The 22,000-nt window shown below is 38.8% G+C and overlaps 1 protein-coding gene across 2 annotated transcripts in view; it reads right to left on the bottom strand.

Annotated features, from left to right (window-relative positions):
• Positions 1–5,719: 5,719 nt before the first annotated feature.
• The window catches only part of st6gal1 (ST6 beta-galactosamide alpha-2,6-sialyltranferase 1), a 28,136-nt gene continuing 11,855 nt past the window's right edge, over positions 5,720–22,000 (bottom strand). For both annotated transcript variants that reach the window (XM_061898774.1, XM_061898773.1), the window contains 7 exons: positions 16,949–17,152; positions 16,518–16,877; positions 13,521–13,785; positions 13,333–13,430; positions 13,158–13,253; positions 12,906–13,080; positions 5,720–8,399 (listed from right to left, as the gene is read on the bottom strand). In XM_061898774.1, the coding sequence (XP_061754758.1) occupies positions 8,149–8,399; positions 12,906–13,080; positions 13,158–13,253; positions 13,333–13,430; positions 13,521–13,785; positions 16,518–16,877; positions 16,949–17,152 (1,449 nt within the window). In that variant the 3' untranslated portion in view covers positions 5,720–8,148. The remainder of the gene's footprint in view (positions 8,400–12,905; positions 13,081–13,157; positions 13,254–13,332; positions 13,431–13,520; positions 13,786–16,517; positions 16,878–16,948; positions 17,153–22,000) is intronic.

Genomic DNA, 22,000 nt, shown 5'->3' with positions numbered 1-22,000 from the left:
AATTCACTTCACTTCACTAAGAAGATTGCAAATAGAAAAAAAGGCATAACATTTTTATTAAAATTTTATTTGATATAATTAAAAATAATATTTTTTAAATTATTATTATTATTATTTGAAACTGGATTTTGCATGTCACTAAAGTTATATAAGCCTTGCTTGTTCAATATTTAATGCAAAACTTGTTTGGGTCCCTTTTAGACGATGGCGTGGCCAGCAGACGATGGCGTGGAACACCGCAGAGGCCACCACAGTGGATATGTTTATTTACTTTTTATTCATAGCTGTATGTAGAAGTGTCTGGTTGTATCTGCTGCTTTAATGTCTTTAATGTCCTCTGTGTTCTTTGATGTTTGATGTTTCCCTCTTACACACATGGAAGAGGGATGTGTACTATGGCTATGAGTTGTTGTTTTGTTTTTGTTTTTTTCCCTTGGCCTCAGTCTGCACCCCCACTCCAGGGCCTAGGCTAAGACCGATTTTTTAATTTTATTTTAATCTTCTATTTTTTTCTTCCCCCTACTTAGTAATTTATCATCTGCAAATGATGTGTTGTTGTTGAGTGTCGGTGCTGTCTACCCCCCAACCCCCCTTGTTTACCTGTATGTCATCTTTTTTGTAAGGGGCGCTGGAAGCCGGCAGACCCGTCAGCGATCCTGTTCTGTCTCCCTGTAATGTTTGTCTGATCTTGAATGGGATTGTGCTGAAAATTGTAATTTTCCTGAAGGAACTCTCCTGACGGAATAAATAAAGTACTATCTATCTATCTATTAAAAGGTTAATTTGTTCAACCTTGGCCCGTGGCTTTGTTCCATTTCAAATTTTGGACCACTCTGTATTTGAGTTTGACACCCCTGCTTTACACTTTTTTCACAAGTGCCAGTTCTTCACAGGCTCTGTCACCCAGAAGTGACTTACGTCCCTCATTCACAACAAAGAAGCATAGGTGATGCACTTTTCATTTAACTGTGACACTCAAGGCGGGCCATGAGATGCCGGGAGGGGGGGAATACACACATGACCATTCCATCCAGCTATCCATTTCTACCGCATTCTGTATTATTATGCAATGCAACCGTGAATGACAGCCAGGTAACAACAAGCGGCCACAACAGATAAGTCGTGTGAAGTGAAATGTATTTCTATACTTTTCTGTAGAGCAGGGGTCAGGAACCTTTTTGGGTGAGAGAGCCATGAAAGCCAAATATATAATATGTTTTAAAAACTGAATACAACTAAATGCCTGCATTTTTAAGTAAGACCAACATTTTTGAGCATTATACGTCTCATTCTTTTTAATAACATTGTTATTCTGAAGATAACCAATAATAAAATCAAATCCTTCTAACCATTATCGCAACTTCTTGAACAGGTGCGGTACAAAACAAATGAATGGATTAAAATGCATGAGAATGTTTTAAATTTCAAACGTTATTTTCAGCACTGTGATTACCAGGAATTATTCATTACTTATCATGTTAAGCAATGCCAGCTAAGATTTATCTGAGAGCCAGATGCAGTCATCAAAAGAGCCACATCTGGCTTGAGAGCCATAGGTTCCTTACCCCTGCTTTACATAGTGAAATCCATTATCTACATGTTTAAGCTACATTCAAACCAGTGTGGGTGGCACTGGGAGCAGGTGGGTAAAGTGTCTTTGCCAAGAACACAGTGGCAGTGGTGGAAGCGGGGATAGAACCTGGAACCCTCATGTTGCTGGCGTGTCCGCTCTATCAACGGAGCCATACGTCCCCCCTTCCCCGCCCCCCAGATAAAACAATGTTTGTCAACACTGTTCAATTATTGTAACCCCAGCAGGCACATGACATTAAAACAATGTTGAGAACTTGTTGAGTTAGGTCCTGACGTTTAGGAACTAAAACCTAATATCAGAAAATACACATGCTTTTTGTGACAATGTTTAATAAATGTTGGGTTCTGACTTTGATTTGACCATTGAATTTTACAATACAAATACAGAGCTCAATCTTTGAAAAATAAAATGTTTTTGTTATTCTTATTGTAAGTGGGCCAAATCTCATATGTTAAAAAAATTATCTCATGGTAATGTACTGTCATTTGATTATAATAATAAGACATTTAAATTGTTATGATGTCAGGTTTGAGAGAGGTTATGCTGGTATGGCAACAATGTGCAGAACCAGGAGTGTTTGGCTTTGCTCAGGCATGCACTTACAAAATTAAATTGACATTGATTGTCCCTCTTCTAACCCCTCTGGCTTCACGGTGGAAGAGGGGTTAGTGCGTCGGCCTCACAATACGAATGTCCTGCAGTCCTGGGATCAATCCCGGGCTCGGGATCTTTCTGTGGGGAGTTTGCATGTTCTCCCCGTGAATGCGTGGGTTCCCTCCGGGTACTCCGGCTTCCTCCCACTTCCAAAGACATGCACCTGGGGATAGGTTGATTGGCAACACTAAATTGGCCCTAGTGTGTGAATGTGAGTGTGAATGTTGTCTATCTGTGTTGGCCCTGCGATGAGGTGCCGACTTGTCCAGGGTGTACCCCACCTTCCACCCGATTGTAGCTGAGCTAGGCACCAAAAGGGAATAAGCGGTAGAAAATGGATGGATGATTGTCCCTCTCCACACTGCACTTCAATTAATGCGGTTTCACTACATTGCTGTTTTTATTTTTGGCAACCAGCTGCCACTTCAGTGGCACCATTTCTAGATACCGCTAGAGTAAAACACGATAAAAAAACAACAAAAAAAGTAATAAATGATACATATTGCACACTTATAATTGCACCACAGACAAACAATAAAACAAAACAAAAATACAATTTCAACACCCACGTACACCGCGTGGGTCTCTGCAGTACTCCACGTCATCGTCTGCTGTGGTGGGGAGCAACACAGCCAGAGACAGGAACAGACCCAACAAACTGACCAAGAGAGCTGATGTCGTCCAAGGAAGCACAATAGCTCTCGGCCAATGCCCAGTCCACACGGATGTGTGGTAGACCAAAGTGTTCGACACATGCTCCTTCAGCCCCTGCTCTGTGAAGCTTGTTCATCCCGAAGCGCAACGCTAGCTCCGCAGCCCCGTCTCTTCCTCAGCATTTCCTCCGGTCTTTCCACGTGGTCTCCAATGCGGCAAAGAACCAGCAGCTGCTCTCCAATGCAAACAAGGCCACGGCCAAAAGGCTTACCTGAGACAAATCCAAAAGTTCAACAAAAAAAAAGCAACAAAATGCAGTGCAGGAGTCCCAAAAGTTCCACTCTTTGTTTCGCAGTCTCAAACAGGCCCAAACCAAAAGGCAAAAAACACATGAACACGTGAGTGAAACATCAAGAACACAAAGCTCCTACAACTAGTACCCATTACAGCAAAAAACAACAACAATAACAACAACGAAAACAAGATTGGACCAGACCAATCATATCACCCAGTTGACTTTAAAAGTATTCTATAAGTGTTATAATGAAGACAACACATGATGTAAGTGTCTATATTATCTATCTTAACCTACTATCAAAATTAATACAGTGGGGCAAAAAAGTGTTTAGTCAGCCACCGATTGTGCAAGATCTCCCACTTAAAATGATGACAGAGGTCTGTAATTTTCATCATAGGTACACTTCAACTGTGAGAGACAGAATGTGAAAAAAAATCAAATAATTCACATTGTAGGAATTTTAAAGAATTTATTTGTAAATTATGGTGGAAAATAAGTATTTGGTCAACCATTCAAAGCTGTCACTGATGTAAGGAGGTTTTGGCTCAAATTCTCACGATAAATGGCCCCATTCATTCTTTCCTTAACACGGATCAATCCTCCTGTCCCCTTAGCAGAAAAACACATGCTTCACAGTAGGTATGGTGTCCTTGGGATGCAACTCAGTATTGTTCTTCCTCCAAACATGACAAGTTGAGTTTATACCAAAATGGATACATGGATTATACAGCAGAGGATTGGGAGAATGTCATGTGGTCAGATGAAACCAAAATAGAACTTTTTGGTATAAACTCAACTCGTTGTGATTGGAGGAAGAAGAATATTGAGTTGTATCCCAAGAACACCACACCTACTGTGAAGCATGGGGGTGGAAACATCATGCTTTGGGGCTGTTTTTCTACTAAGGGGACAGGAGGATTGATCAGTGTTAAGGAAAGAATGAATGGGGCCATGTATCGTGAGATTTTGAGCCCAAAACTCCTTCCATCAGTGAAAGCTTTGAATGGTTGACCAAATACTTATTTTCCCCCATAATTTACAAATAAACTCTTTAAAATTCCTACAATGTGAATTCCTGGATTTTCTTTCCACATTCTGTCTCTCACAGTTGATGTGTACCTATGATGAAAATTACAGACCTCTGTCATCATTTTAAGTGGGAAAACTTGCACAATCGGTGGGTGACTAAATACTTTTTGCCCCACTGTATGTGTTGCAGGCTGTTGCACATCTTCATTGACAGAAATGTAATATTTATTGTACACATTTTTACAATATTGGAAAACGTATGCTTCTCGAGGCTAAGCTAACTCCTGGAAATTACTGACTTAGAAAGGCCAAAGGTATATATGTGTGTGTGTGTCAAAGTTAAATAAAACTGCAGGCTGTCTTCCTCTAATGGAACTAGCACTCCAAACAAGTCAGTAACATCAACGAAGCTCACCTTTGTGCATTGACGCAAAGCATCACACATTTGGTGGACAAAATAAGACAAAGGAGTGGCATAAAACACGTCTTTCTGTGGCAGCATTGGAGAACGTTGTACATGTAAACAAACTATGGTGAGTTCAAGGGCCGCCAAAATTAGACAAAACGGCGCTCTCCAAACACTCCCATCAGTAAAGCATGTTTAATATAAACAATGAGATTTCTAACAATTAGGTGTCATGTTTGTCCTTGTACTGAAACCATATTAAAACAAAAAAATATATATTTTCCCTCATCTTTTTACGTTTTCATAAATTTTAGAAAAAGCTCCAGGGAGCCAATAGGGCAGCACTGAAGAGCCGCAGGTTGCTGAGACCCTGTCTAAATGTTGCAAACAGCCTCTTTAAATTATTCCAGTCTTGTCGTTCTCTAGTGAAAGCCGGCCAAAGAATAGAGGACTTTGTTGTGTTTTTCATGTCAATTCTTAAAACATTCATTTTGGACAATGGATTTATACCTAAACATATGTGACCTTGAAAAAGTATGAAGGGAAAGCAAACGTTTAGATTAATTTTTGCTACCCGAGTAATTGTTACTTGATGGAGTTGATTGTCACAATGAATCAGTGTCTTTGTTATTTACTTTTATGTCGCTATAAATTGAAATTGGATTTTTCAATTTTTCATATCAGCACTTTAATCTTTAATTGAATATAGAAATTACTATAAATGTTTTGATAATGTTTAATATAATAATATGAATTGTATTTGTTTTTTTAAGTCTTTCTAAATAAAAGGTATCATTATGAGTAATAATAAGTAACCAACCCCGTTCTTCCCTATTCAAAATGAAATCATGCAGTAAGTATGCACGTAAAACGTTCTTCATGTATCATGAGCTTGTACTGATTTGGTATTCTCTAGCTCCTTTAAAAAACTCTACTGTACTGTTTTATCTCTGAATTACCATAAACAAATACAAAAGAAAAAAAAACCTTAAAATGAGGGCTGATGATAAAAATGGAATTAGAAGCTTTTGTTGAACATGTATAATATTGTTTTGGATGCCATTACAATTTAAAAAAGCAAAGATTCTTGAAGCACAGTTTACTTTATTATGCAGGTGGTAATGGTGTTAATCCTCGTGTTTTTATTGTTTCCTACAGGATCATTAAACGATTAAACATAAAACACATGCTAACAACATTTTTAGGGGAACTATTTTTTTGAAATATGTTGTTACATTTACAATAAAAAAAAAGCATATTACCACATTGTCACCTCTCATAAGAGGACGAATGCCAAAAGCTAGAGAACGAGCAACTCTTGAGGTAAAAATAAGACGCTTCACAGCAGCAGAAATGAAGCATGCAAGGTGCAACGAGAAACTGCATAGATATCAAATGATTTTCCTCAGAAATGCACTGACATCAATTATTCAGCTGCTGACACAAGCTGATTACGAAAACAAAAAAACAATGTTTACGCTCTGATTCCCTCGGAAAAATAACCACAACTTTTACAACCTCACCAAGTCAGCTCGAAAAAGAAGTTGACCCCATTTTGCTCAGTGAGAAGAATAAAGTCAGCTTTGCCACCACATTTAAGTGCAATGATACATTAGGATGACATCAACTGGTGGCAACAAATACTGTGCCTCACATTAAGTGTGTTGCCTCACATTAAAAGTGTGTTTTGGCCAAAAAAAACACACCAAAAAGACGACAGTTAATGTTATGTACATTCTGTGCTTGGTTGAGACAAAGTCGACCTCAATACTAACAGAGAGCAGGCAAAAGAAGACTAAACACTGATATAGTAGGGAGTTAGCTGACAAAAAGTTGGAACAATATTTTTTCCCATTTAATAGCATTAATCCTATGTAAATGTATTTTAAAATCATTATTTATTGAATATAATTATACCAATTAGAGTACAGCCAGCTTGAAATTGCAAGTATTTTTAACATAAATTTAGTCAAACATATATATTTGGGCTGCGAATCTTTGGGTGTCCCATGATTCGATTCAATATCGATTCTTGGGGTCACGATTCGATATTATGTCGATTTTTTCGATTCGATTCGAGATTCAAAAACGATATTTTTCCGATTCAAAATGATTCTGTATTCATTCAATACATAGGATTTCAGCAGTATCTAGCCCAGTCTGCTGACATGCTAGCAGAGTAGATTAAAAAAAAAAGCTTTTATAATTGTAAAGGACAATGTTTTATCAACTGATTTCAATAATGTAAATTTGTTTTAACTATTAAACGGATCAAAAATATTACTTATCTTTGTGAAAATATTGGACACAGTGTGTTGTCAAGCTTATGAGATGCGATGCAAGTGTAAGCCACATTGTTCTTTATTTTTATTTTTATAAATGTCTAATGATAATGTCAATGAGGGATTTTTAATCACTGCTATGCTGAAATTATAAATAATATTGATACTGTTGTTGATAATATTAATTTTTGTTTCACGACTTTTGTTTGTTCTGTGTCGTTTGTGTCTCCTCTCAATTGCTCGCTCTGTTTATTGCAGTTCTGGGTGTTGCTGGGTCAGGTTTGGTTTTGGAATTGGATTGCATTGTTATGGTATTGTTGTGTAGTGGTTTGTTGAATTGGTAAAAAAAAATCTATTTTTTAAAAATGAGAATCGATTCTGAATTGCACAACGTATTCGAATCAATTTTTTCCCACACCCCTAATATGCATACTCTGTTTCATATATTATTCTTTTGTCTCTTTCTCTAGGAACCAAATAACCTTTGTATAATGATCCACTACATAGTGATTTTTGGATAACTGTCAATGTTTGACATTTTTTATAGTAAAAAGGGCAACAATACTGTTGTTGTGGGAGAGAAGCAGTCGCAACCATGGCAACATTGACGACTTGTCATCAAGGGGCCTGAAGGTATATTGACAAAAGCTGAATTTAAAATGCGCAGGCTGAGTATGAAAGGTTTTGATGATGTCTTTAACTACCATTTAAGATTTGGTGGATGAGAACCTAACTTGAATGTATATCACAGTTTGACTACAGTTATTACAACATTTACATTCAGGCTTTGAATACCATGTCAAAAAAATCAAGATGGAAAATTCCAAAGTAAACCATGTAGTGCCTTACAGTGGAATGACAAAATAACATTTTACACACAGAGATACATTACTGAATGAATTGTGTTTGACTTTGAATGTCTCATCATTTTTCTTTCACAAACCTCCTACCCCCAAGAAAAATGTCTGCTGTCAAGTATGTTGTGTAACCATACTTATATCAAGCATCTTTATGGAAAACCTTAGGATTTTGCAATGTTTATTTTGTGCCAAAATGCTAAATAAAGCTGTGTAAAGCAGTAAATAGGGTCTTCCTAAGTTGAGCTAATTATCACTGCCGGCGTTTGTATTAGATACACCCGTCAGCAGGCACAGCTCTTAAGATGATTGGACTGTGTGTGAACTTGTGTCATGCGGCAGTTCTTTTTGTTCTTCATGCAAGGTTCACTGTATTAAATCTCAGTGCAGTTGAGGGTTCGAAACCCAGGCAGCGTGACACGTCCATTTTTGTAGATGTCGCGGTCGGGCCCTCTGTTCATGCGCTTGACCAGGTTCTTCTCGTAGAGCAAGGGGTGGTAAGCGCCGAGAGTGCAGGCCGCGTCGTAGTAGCGCTGGTAGTAATGACAAAGCGCTGTCTTCCGGCGTGAAGGAAGGAACTCGTAGACGTGCACCACCTCACACAGGGACATCATCAGGACTGTACCTGAACAGGGAGCAGGAACTGACTGTTCATAGTTTGCTTTCTTTGTGTTATCTTGTCTAAATTAGGCAAGGTTTGATATGTGGAGCTCTTGCTTTTCACTCCTTCAAACTCACAAATTAACACAAACACGGCACATTCACCAACTAGATCAGGTGTGTCAAACTGATTTTCAATGAGGACCACATCCCATCAGAGGGCTGCTTGCGACAGTAAATACATATGAATATAAAATGGATAATACACTTGTTACACAATTTGCTTAGGCAACGGTTTGTGATTATTATATTATCGTAATATCAAATATTATTGTAAGTCAAGGTGACAAGCAGTATGTGTTTAATTTTTGATAATACCCCCCAAAAAATGCTTTGGTAACTTTGATACATTTTATACGAATGGGGCCTAATCTAAAAGGTATGCGTGCATTAAAACACATGCAGACTTTATTGCACACTTGTGCGCGGAGGATTACGTCTCTTAAGCGAGCAGAAGCTTGTCTGTCTTCATGTATATGCAGAATATATGCTGATCAAAAAGGAACAGCACAATACTGTGAGGAAAGTACGTAAATAGAATCATTCAGCCCGTGCAGTGTGATTTATTCGGGCTGATCATTGTTCTGCGGGCGCTATTTTGCGTTTTTATTTAGCATTTCTAAACTGACAGTTACGCACACAGCTGTGACAAAGTGCTTGCGCTGCAAAGACAGAAAATGGACAGAAAATCATGCGTCCACGTGTGTGTCAACATACTTGGACTGTGATAAATAAAAACTATTAGACATATTGTCTACACCAGGGGTCGGCAACCTTCAGCACACAAAGAGCCATTTGAGCCCATTTCCCCCAAAAATAAAACCCACCCAGAGCCGCAAACTCTGCGATTCTTAAATTGACGATAACACCAGTTTTGTTACACTTATGCTATAGAATTTATGAAATCAAAAACTTGACAAACGACGACTCACATTTTATTTCTGGATATAACAAAGCAAATCACCAAATTATTTTTAACATTAGAAATAATTACAATGGTCCTTCTCTTGTTAATGAATTAAGAAAAAAATCAACTGGCTCTAATATTCCGAAGGCATATTTAATTTGACTAAAAAGGGAAAACAACAACTTTGTCATCAGTCAAAGCAAATTAATCTGCCAATAAACCATTACATGTTCTATTTTCATCAGAAATGTTGCTCTTTTTTTAATTTGTCTAAAGCTGACTTACCAGGTGTTGACCGCTAAAAACATTACAATTGCTCGGCAGCAAGAGATGATGCATAGGGGCTGTGACGTACATTTTGTTCGACGATCTAATGAAGTGTTTTATTTTCATATGACAAGAACTCTACAAAACAACAACTGTTAAAATAAAATTAACTAACTAAATAAAATAAATTAAGTAGCCATTATTTGTTGATATCATGTTTCAAAGCCAAAGGGAGCCATGGCGTCGGCATGAAAGAGCATTCAGCTCCAGAGCCGCTTGCTGCAGAACCCTGGTCTATACACATTTTACAATTTTATAGCTGCTGGGTGACTCAAAGGACTGATCAAAACAAATTTGACAATGAGCAACTGGAATGACCCATTGCCATAACCATGTGCTCCCGACACCTAGTCGTGGTCTGAAACAAGCACATAGAGCAGGAGAGCCTAAATCTTTTCCTCCGAGGGCGAGAGCAAATATGTGCAAATGGTTCGTGGCCAAACACAGCAGCATCATGATTGATTGAGGAGTTTAACCCCATACCTCCATATACAGGTGGTGGAGTTTGCCACGTTTGGTAGATGGCAACTCACCTAACAGACATGTCTTTAATGATTGCGGGAGCTCTTGAAAGAGCTTAGTATAAATATGTATCAATTTTGGGAAGCCATCTGCTGGGGGGCCGAATATGGCCCCTGGTGCACCCCTGGCATAGAGGGTTTAAATGGGAACTGCACTTTTTCTTTGGGAATTTTGCTTATCATTCGCAATCATTATGAAAGATATGACAACGGATGTATTACAATGGAGCGTATGGGATCTGCTCTATTCTGCATATAAAGCCCTCAAAAAGCATCAAAGCACCTCTATTAGAGTTTTATATGCATGATGTAAATATACCCCATAATTTCCGGACTATAAACTGCTACTTTTTTCCCTCGTTCTGGTCCCTGCGGCTTATACAACGGTGCGGCTTACGGTAACCAGGGGCGCGCACTACTAAGGATGCACGAGACCGAGGCAGACATCTGGCGCCAGGTAAAGAGAGCAAAACAAAAAGTAAGAGAGCGTCAGCGACAGTTTGCGCGAAGGAAGTGTTCATGCAAACACCCTCAATATGGAAAACAAACGGAGAAGTGCATATGATGCTGCTTTTAAGTTAAAGGCAATCGATCTGGCTGTCAAAGAAGGAAATAGAGCTGCTGCACATACCTTTGACATCAATGAATCAATAGTGAGACGTTGGAGACGGCAGCATGAAGACTGCACTTTTACTGCCGAGTTACAGGCAAGCACTTTGTATTACTTTGCACCGTTGTATTATTTGTACTCTGCGCGAATGATGTTCGCCATGACAAAGATGTGAAAGTTTGATTGAATGATTGAAATATTTATTGTTAATTAATGGGACGCTTTGCGTTCCCAAACAGTCATCTCTGTCCCGACAATCCCCTCCGTGGTAGCAGGAACCCCTATGTACCAGTGGTCCCCAACTTTTTTGTATCCGCGGACCGGTCAACGCTTAATAATTTGTCCCGCGGCCCGGGTGGGGGGGGAAACCTTTTTTTATAATTATTTTTCTTTGTCATGAAAAAGGGACGTTTTTGTCATGAAAAAGGGAGGTTTTTGTGCTTGGTGCACTAATTGTAAGTGTATATTGTGTTTTTTATTTTTTTTATTATTTTTTTTTAAATAAAAATGAATTAAAAATTCTTCTGAGGCCCGGTACCAATCGGGCCACGGCCCCGCGGCCCGTTGGTTGGGGACCACTGCTATATACTACGGCAGGGGTAGGGAACCTATGGCTCTAGAGTTAGATGTGGCTCTTTTGATGACTGAATCTGGCTCTCAGATAAATCTCAGTGGACATTGCTTATTACGGTGAGTAATTAATAATTCCGCTGGTAATCACAGTGTCAAAAATAACGTTCAAAATATAAAACATTCTCATGCATTTTAATCCATCCATCCGGTTTCTACCGCACCTGTTCAAGAAGTCGCATTAATGGTAAGAAGTGTTTTTATTTATTGTTGGTTAGCTTCAGAATAACAATGTTATTAAAAAGAATAAGAGACTTATTATACTCTAAAAATGTTGGTCTTACTTAAAAATGCACGCATTTAGTTGTAATCAGTCTTTAAAAAAAAATTATATGGCTCTCATGGGAATACTTTTAAAAATATTTGGCTTGTCTGGCTTTCTCAGCCAAAAAGGTTCCCGACCCCTGTACTATGGTAATTACACATCAAAACGCCTGCGCTTTATAGTCGGGTGCGGCTTATACATGGAGCAATCTGTATTTTCCCCTAAATTTAGCTTGTGCGGCTTATAGTCAGGTGCGCCTTATAGTCCGGAAATTACGGTATATGTATTGTAGTAACAGGCACATTTTCATAAACATTTAATATTTACGTATTTTGCTAATTTTAAGCATACATGGCACATTCATTTAAAAAACGCATCATAACGTTCACCTTTTTTACTTTTAACTACATTACAGATTAAAACTCACTGTAGACTTCATGAAAGCTAACAGACATAATAAAACATCACTTACTGTACAAGATCTACCATAATTAGGATGCCGACTGCTAAGATGTTCATTTATTCCCATATACATGATGAATGACCCATAATCCTCGCAAAGAAAACGGGGGTGGAACCAAGCGTCTTTTTGTGTCGTTTTCATCATTTCAGGGTCCAAATCGGCTTTCAAAAGTGTACAAGCTTGTCGGAATACGTCTTTGTCCTACTATCTCGATGAGAGGCATGACTTATGATTGAGAATAAAGTGTGACGAGCAAGGAAACAAAGAAGCAGCTCATCAGTCGATCATGTCAACATTGGCACACAAGCTCGTGATCACGCTGTAAATAGTCTGTCTTCGTTAGCGCTTGTAATAACAATATCAATAACACTTGGGTAATATTCAAGTGACGAAATGTAAATGGTGTGTTGTTGGCAGTTTTTAGGTGTTTTTTTTTTAATTGGGTTTTATGGGCCGAATTACTTTTATATACATTTATATACAAGTTAGAATACAATAAAAAATACATCCATCGTCCTGTCTTTCCTAATGATTATGAACGATGGGCAAAATTCCAATAACGGTGCAGTTTGCTGAATTAGTCATATTTAAAATTAGTGCCCAGGATAAAACTTTTCCAAATATGCAATTGTTTCATCAATATGTCCTAATATAATGGAGCAAATACTGAAATACAATTTTCTGTTAATTTGAAAAACTCACCAATCTGCATTATATTTTAGAATATGAAGTGACGCCATGCACATACCCAGCAGGCCAGAGGAGGGCGGGTTCTTCTGTATGGGCTCGGCCATGTTGTCTTGTATTAGCTGCCAAACCTGCCACTCAAAGCGAGGGTGCAGAATGTAGAAGGGCTGCTGGGGGTGGAGCTTCCTGTACCGCTGGTACTGGGCGAAGATAGGGTAGTCGGTGCGGTTGAACCACTGCAGAAAAGTCGCTAAAACCATCAGCGTGTTTGTTTTCAATTCTATGTGTAGCTACAGTATATAGTGTACGGCACCTGTGTTAAGTCAGCAGAAAAGGGGTCCCAAGCCACCAATACGCCTGAGCTGTACAATGAACTGGACAGGAAGTGGTGGTCATCGGAAGCCATTACCTGAACGACAATGAAATGGATACTGACATGATAATTGAAGTCTAATAGACATTACATAACAGTGAGTTAGTGGGTTTACTTGAGAGTTGATAAGGCGGATGGTGGTTTTAGAACCGACATCCTTCTCGTAGCCAGTGGTGGGGGCGGCGTTGAAGCGCATCACAGCATCATGGGAGTCTGTAATTTAAAAATCTGTAAATATTGAACTTTTAGGAGGTGTGTGCAACAATGGTGCAGGGATACCAATGCTATGTATAAAAATCTCACCGATCTCTTTGCCCAGACCGGAGTTGCGCAGTGACCCGGCGGAGGATACCACTGCACATTGCTTGTAAGGCCCCAGGTCGGCGGTTAGAGTCTTCGGAGGGAGCAGTGAGGCCCAGGTCATAGAGAAGAGAGGCTGGAGGTCAGGGGTCAACGAAGACACCTCCACCTTTTTGTAGAGCTCACAGAGGAGCTCAGGACCGCTCAGCTTTGGCCTGCTTGCGATGTCAGTAGGGCTGGAGAACTCTACTCCATATTTATTCATCGCCTGGAGGATAAAACAAACTGTTCAAACACGTTATTTAATATTATTAGGACTGATCTCATCAATAGGATTATTTACATTTTTATTTTTATTGCCTCCATCAACTGTGCAATATTTAGTTGGTTGGCTGGAGGCAAGTTAATTACAGTACAGTCAAACCTCCATTTATGAACTATTCTATTTGTGAACTCTTTGTTTTACAAAATTTTAGCCATATATGCGCTTCATTTATTAACTATGTGTCCCGCCGGTAGCCATTTTGTGCTTGCTCGTATTGAAGACATTACAGCTTTGTAGCACAGCAAGTTTTTAACGGTACCGGTAATTGTGATGAGAACAGACCTTTCTGAAAAAAATAAGCCGAAATGGATTTATTACATAGCGGAGGAGAAGACTACCTTTCCTTTCAGCGGCGCTTCTTCCGAGAGAACACACGAGCACACGCGCACGCACGCACGCACGCACGCACGCACGCACGCACGCACGCACGCACGCACACACACACACACACACGCACACGCGCACACGTGCACACGCACACACACGTGCCCGCCTCCTCACTTCTTCCCCCCGTCTGCTCCTTGTTAGCCAATGTTATTGGACTGTGAGTGGATTTTACTTTTAAAAAATATTTATTATTGTAGCTATAAGGTTGTTAAAGTTAAGGATTTTTGTGATTTACCTTCGTTTGTGAGGACACCAAAGTGTTTGAATGGTGTCGACAGAGCAGAGCATACAGCACAGTGAAGCTTGTTGTTATTGTTTTGGACTGTTAAACAGTACTGCAGGGTTTCCCACACATTCATTTATTTGTGGCGGCCCGCCACGAAATAATTAAATAAAATAAAAATAATAATAAACAAATATATATATTACTATTATTGTTTTTTTATTTTTTTCGGCTTTTGACTCGCACAGCCGCTCATAAAAGCAATGGGACTCGGTCCGGAATGAAGTTTGTAGTTACATATTATATAAATATGTAACTATTATATAAATATGTATATAAATATGTACATAAAGTGTTGTAATTATATTCCAACTCCGCGTTCTTCTTGGTCATTGCCGCCGCTGCCTCCCCCAAACAACTACCCCACCACCACCACCACCACCACCACCCGCCGCCAGACCACACCACCACAAATAGATGAATTATCTTTGGGAAACACTGGTACTTTTTAGTGTTTTCAAAGTGCGCAAACTTTAACTACAATGGGGACTTCTTTTGAGGCTAGACCCATTATTCATATTTACATTGTTTATTAATGGAAACATTTGCTTCACTATAGGAACTTTTAGTTTTAAAAAACCTTGTTGAAGAACTAATTACATTTGTAAATCGGGTTCCACATTAGTCAAGTAGTTAGTTAGTTGGCTTGGAACTAGTTAATGAGTTAATTAGCTAACGAAAAAATTATGTTTACTTACGGCCTAATTTTCTATCGTCCCGTGGCACATTGTAGAAACAAAATTAACAAACAATATTTGCAAGTAAAAAGGCATCAAGTCATAAAAAACATTGCTACTTGTAACAATTAATAACGCAAAGATGTAAGGTAAGTTTTTTTCTAGCCTTTTTAAAAAATTACATGCACATGCATCACGGCCAGTTGTGCAAATATGCCAAAGAGGTCAGTTTAGGGCTGTGCGAAACAGACAATATAAATGATATCAATCTGGCAGATGATAGAGCTTTTACTACTATTGTCATATTGTGACGACACATTTTAGCTTTGTCCCGCAAATTTGAAAGCCACAAGAAAACAAATGCGCCGACGCATTTTAGCGATTACGCTAGTGAGCTAGCGGCTAACGTCCCTCCAAAGGGCAAAACCACTTCTAAGTCACCAATCCTTGTCTCCATGGTGGCAAATAAAATATATATTATTTTACAAGCATCTTTATTACTGGAGGACGACAATAGCTCAATAATCTACACTACACACCATAGAGGGATACAATAAGCCATGCTGACTGCTAAGCTAGAGCACTTGTAAGTATGGTATCACCATATTATGACTATATTAAATCAATACTTTTTATTATTACAAACTCTTGTCGTTTTTGGTACTTTTTACAAACTCAGCAAATAAGTCCCTAGACACAAGAAGGTTTTGAAGGCAAAAACCAAATGATTTAAATCAAAACCAATAGTAGGAAATCATTTAAATATTTGATTGATATTGTTACACCCTCACCATTGGACCCCAACTTAAACAAGTTGAAAAACGTTTAGTGGTCAATTGTACGGAATATGTACTGAACTGTGCAATCTACCAATAATAGTTTCAATCAATCAATCAATCAATCAAATGTGTTTATCCGATACATATATTGATGATTAAAAATGTAATTATTCAATGATCTAAAGAATTTGAAGCATTAGGATTGGTATGACCGATACAGCCCTTGTTTAACTACTTGGTATTGGGTCGATTACATTTGAACAATAGTGTAGATATTACATTTCATAACAGAAAGTAACCAGATATTAACAGCCAATCAACATGTAGATTAATAATAGTTTTGAGAAAATAATACAACCGGAAATTATGTTACGGAAAAAGTCAGCAGCTAAATTAGGAGCCTTTTTTACTGGTTCTGAAATTACTATATTATCATAAATATGCGACATATTGTATCGTCATATACATAATTATTATTGTAGAAGGCTGTAATAAATACCTGCGATATAGATTTTAGGCTATATCACCCATTCCGACAAAAGTTCTGACCTGATAATTCCCCACCACCTTCTTGAGTCCATTTCCCAGCATGCTGGTGGACATCTGCTCGTTCCACACTTGTCCCAAAAGGCTGTTCGGGCCAAAAAACTCGACGTCGCTCGCTTTAGCACTCAGTTCCCCCCGCCGACGGCCTCCAAACAGAGTCTCCAGTGCCCGCATGAGAGGGCGGGGCAGCATGCGTCTGAAAAAACCCTCACGCTCTTTGCTTTGCTTTTGCTTTAGCGTCTGATGCTCCTGGGTGTGGTTTGGCGAAGACAGAACGGGGATCGGACGGCGGGGGTCGCCAGGGACGACGCCCGGAAGCTTTTGGGGGTCAACGAGCGCGGGCTTGGATCCACCTCGCTGCACCTGTGGAGTCAGAGGGATGAGTTTGCATTCTGTCAGTGCTGTTTTTTTTCCAGATTTGAGAACAAACGCACCTTGATGACAGAGTGTGTGCGAGGTTGGGCCCGGGTCCGCGCCCGCACGCCAAAGATAGCGTCGGTGACGGGTACGCTGTTCTCTGCACACAGGGCGTACAGCAGAGCCATGGAGATGCAGAAGAAGGCCATGCAGAGTGCACCACGGCGAGCACGACGCCTCAGACGCCATAGCTGACTCACTCGGTCTGCTGCCCCGGGTACCTGTGGATGCAAAAGTATAGAGACACCTAGTTGTTACAGGAATACAATATAATAGAAATTTTCGACAAAATTATTCGGTGACTATGCGTCAAATTGTACCGAGGAACATTGATAACATCAAAGGTCAGAATTTAAGTGAAGGACTTCTGGCTTCTGCGGAGATCAGTACACATGGATGTTAGTTGAATAGGATATATTTGATGATTGAATATATAGTCTTGCCAGAAAGAGAATGTATTTTTATATCGGAACTCCAGTTCCCACTATGCTTTGGGGGCTGTAAAACAATGTGGAACATCCCCAAAAAAAAAAAAACACTTTATATTTATTATTAGCAGATAAAGAGCTGGATAAAATAGCTCACCAGTGACACCAAACAAATAGTAAATGGTAAAAGGGTTATACTGGTATAGCGCTTTTCTACCTTCAAGGTACTCAAAGCGCTTTGACACTATTTCCACATTCACCCATACACACACACACATTCACACACTGATGGCGGCCACGACCCATCAGGAGCAAGGGTGAAGTGTCTTGCTCAAGGACACAACGGACGTGACTATGTTGGTAGAAGCTGAGGATCGAACCAGGAACCCTCAGGTGGCTGGCACGGCCATTTTCCCAACGGCACCATGCCGTCCCCAACAAGAAAAAGAAAATAGGTAGAAAGCTATCCAATTAAATTATTAGATCAAGTCAGATTAAAAGATTTTTTTTCTTCATTAAAATGGAATTAAATTGAATAATATGTAAACATTCTAAATAAAATGCAGTTGAAATGAATGTTTGTATTGTAATTGCATGTAATTAATTGAATGTGATGTAACTGACTTGAATGTAAGTGAATTTAATGTGAATGACTGATTTAATTACATTTGGTTGAATGTAATTGAATTGAATGAGACTGAATATAATGTAATTGAATGTGATTAAATTAAATATTGAGTTTAATTGAATTGCAATGTTATTGAATATGATGTAAGTGAAATTAATCAAATGTTATTGAGTGTAATTGAATTGAATTGAATGGAATGATAGATGTTGTCATTGATCCAGGTTATTGTTTTCAATCGATTGCAACTCGACTGTTAAGTTTGTCTTTGAGGACTTTTCAGTTTGTCGCCTCTCATCCAAGTAGGCTTAATCAGTTAATGCTCGTAGACTTAGATTGGTCAGATCGAGTCAAGAAGCTGGTGCCAAAACCCCCAACCATATATCCTCCTACACGAGGAGAGCAACCCAAGGATGAATAAAAAGCATGTTGTAGCTGAGATAGGCACCAGCGCCCCCCGCGACTCCAAAAGGAATAAGCGGTAGAAAATGGATGGATGGGATGGAGATGCAAAAAAACTACTTTTCTGTCAATGCCAAAAACAGTCGTTAAAATGGAATTTCCCCTTGTTAGCCTTGAAGTATTGTGTGGCAAAATGATCGCTACGGAACAACCCCTACAAGCCAAAATTCAATTAGACTGGAATCATTCCATTCAATGGCACAATAGAACATTTGTGAAATGAATGTTTCACTATCATTTGCTAAAGGCTAAATTACAGATTCTTTTGGAATGGAATTAAAATGAATTCTAATGCATTTGAAATTAATTAAATGGAATCAAAATTAAATACTACAGCACTTTTTGTTGTTGTTGAAAATATTAGCGGTGACCCTCATTGCTATCTCCTCTCAGGGAGTCCAAAAATAAACACATCCACATAAAAACTAACAAAAAAAAATGCATCTGGCCTAAATCCTCCCAAAAATGGGACCCGAAAACCAAAATGGCTGAGGACCTGTGCGTCCTACTATATTCTATTTTTGTATGTTCTGTTACGATGAACATGTGAACACATTTCTTGAAAGATATGAAAAGTTTTTAAATGTGTTAAAAGAGTTTCATGACTTTTTTTTCTCTACCGTACTTTTGAAACACTTCCTTTGGGTCTAAATAACATGTATCGGTGGCTCTTTTGTTAAAATTTTGCATGAATTATGTTTTACAGACCATTTTTAAGCCACTTTCCGGCCGTCTCCTCAGGATTTCGCCGTTTTGACCATATCTAAACCACTTTCCGGCCATCTCCTCAGGATTTCGCCATTTTGTGGGCTGTCTTATTTGCGTGGCCCTACTTTGACTGCGTCTTCTCCTTGCCATCTCTGTTGTAGCTTTTAAAGCTTCCATGGCAAGTCTATTGACGGATACAAATTCGAACTATACGCTAATTTGTAGGAAAAATCGCAATAGCAGAGCATCTACGAGGCAGACTGCCCCACAAAGAAAGGATAGAAAAAAGAAGGAGCTCATTGACTACAGCGTTTGACCACAATGGCAGAATCGCGCTATGCCCTTTAGGTAAATTTCTACAAAATTTTAATAATCTGCTAACGTTACACTGGAGAAAAACGTCACCAACTACCAAACGGCTCACTTCCTGGAAGTGTGAAGAATCGCAAGATTGTTTTATCAATATCTCCACAATGTCAAATTTTTGAGACTTACGGTATGCAGGTAAGTAGGTAAGTAGGTAATAAAAAATAGTTTTGCATAAAATGTCCCCTTTAAAGCCCACAAAGAAGTTTTAGTTTGTGAATAATATTATTAATATAGTAAAGAATAATATTTAAAATAAATGAAACATCTCAAGGGGATTTTAGATGAGAAATAACACTAATTGGCTTTGCAGTCTATAACAGTGGTTTTCAAATGGGGGTACGCGTACCCCTGGGGGTACTTGAAGGTATGCCAAGGGGTACGTGAGATTTTTTTTTAAATATTCTAAGAATAGCAAAAATTCAAAAATCCTTTATAAATATATCTATTGAATAATACTTCAACAAAATATAACTCCAAGTTCATAAACTGTGAAAAGAAATGCAACAATGCAATATTCAGTGTTGACACCTAGATTTTTTGTGGACATGTTCCATAAATATTGATGTTAAAGATTCATTTTTTTGTGAAGAAATGTTTAGAAGGAAGTTGATGAGTCCAGATGGATCTCTATTACAATCCCCAAAGAGGGCACTTTAAGTTGATGATTACTTCTATGTGCAGAAATCTTTATTTATAATTAAATAACTTGTTTATTTTTCAACAAGTTTTTAGTTATTTTGATATCTTTTTTTCCAAATAGTTAAAAAAAGACCACTACAAATGAGCAATATATTGCACTGTTATACAATTTAATAAATCAGAAACTGATGACATAGTGCTGTATTTTACGTCGTTATCTCTTTTTTTCAACCAAAAATGCTTTGCTCTGATTAGGGGGTACTTGAGTTAAAAAAATGTTCACAGGTACATCACTGAAAAAAGGTTGAGAACCACTGGTCCATAACACTGTTCAGAACTAAGTTTGATGTCTTTTCGAGCTTCGGTGTCGATTTACCTCCCACATTGACCTGATCAAACCCAAAGCTATAAGAATAATCCTCCAGTTTGAAATATATGAAAATATAAATGAAAATATGACAGCCGGATCCCGACATCAGTAGACCAATGAAGTTCACAATATCAAACATGAAGAAATGCTCTAACTCTTCTCAAAATGAAGACCAAGGTTTGGCTTGTAAATTGTCGAAGAATTGCAAAGAAAGTAGTAGAAAGTGACATCACATGCAGGAAAATGAACGAATACTGTGTCGGCAGATTATGAGCGGTCAAAATTTGGAAACCTATGCCATTGATAATGACATTAAGTATTTTTCTTTATAATGTTGATTCAAATATGAACCTATTTTGGATGTGATACTTTGTGACATTCATAAGACATTAGGAAAGGTATTGTACAGAGTTAAGTAATTTGATGTGAATGCAATGGATAGAACTACAAGAATGGAATTGTAATGAGAGAAGACCGGAGAGACCACTAGTATGTAATTACTATTTTTGGTCCATCGATACAGTTAGTGATAAATATACAATGTATATTGATGGTAGTATTTAATACTATCCTTCTTTGGTTAAAGGTTATCAACATATCCTGAGAAGCTTCTGTAATAGATGTGGTGTGAAATAAACCCCACAAAATCTATTGGATTTGAGTTGATAAACCATCCTCTACAATCTTCTCAGCCTTTTCAAATACAGGCGGACAAAAGTCCTGAAGAACTTGACAAACACAAAGCTAAGATGTGGAGGTTTTCAGATAGTTTAGCATATTGATATGTACTGTATTGGTTTTAAGTATCCTTAATGTATAAAAGGCTGCAAAGTGGACCCCGCATCCTAAATTGTTCTGTGTTCTGTAATGTATATATTTCTGTAAAAAAAATGTTCCCCAAGATGTCGCTGGTGTAGTGGCTGCTGGTGGCAGGAGCTCTGTGCTCTTGTATCATCCTTTTGTGTTCCTGATATTTCCCTCTTGTTTTCATTTGTTTTTTTTGCCTTTTGGTTTTGGACCCCCTGTGATGAGCTGGCGACTTGTCCAGAGTGTACACCGCCTTCTGCCCAAATGCAGCTGAGATAAGCTCCAGCGACCGCTGCGACCCCAAAAGGGACAAGCAGTAGAAACGGATGGATGGGTTTAGGACCCTTTGGGACTGTGCGACAAAGGGTGGCACTTTCATGAACTTCTGGATCTGCCTCCCGGGAGCCTTTCGGCCATGGAGATCAGCTGCTGGGTCTCTGCCACACCAGGGTCCATTTGGAGAGACTGAAGGAGATGGTGATGGGGAGCTGGACACTGGCCGAGAGTTAGTGGGTGGCTAAGAGTTAATGGGCAGCCGAGGGTGGAGTCGGCTCTTTTGGTTGCTTTGTTGGGTATGCTCCTGTATGTGGCCATGCTCCCCACACCCCAGCAGAACACCACAGTGTATATGGCTGTTGAAATATATATTTTTTGGTTGCTT

The sequence above is a fragment of the Nerophis ophidion genome, linkage group LG04 (genome assembly GCF_033978795.1).
Source record: "Nerophis ophidion isolate RoL-2023_Sa linkage group LG04, RoL_Noph_v1.0, whole genome shotgun sequence".
In the NCBI taxonomy this organism is placed as follows: domain Eukaryota; kingdom Metazoa; phylum Chordata; class Actinopteri; order Syngnathiformes; family Syngnathidae; genus Nerophis; species Nerophis ophidion.
Note: the sequence above shows the minus strand (reverse complement) of the source record. Positions and strands in the feature narration are given on the sequence as shown.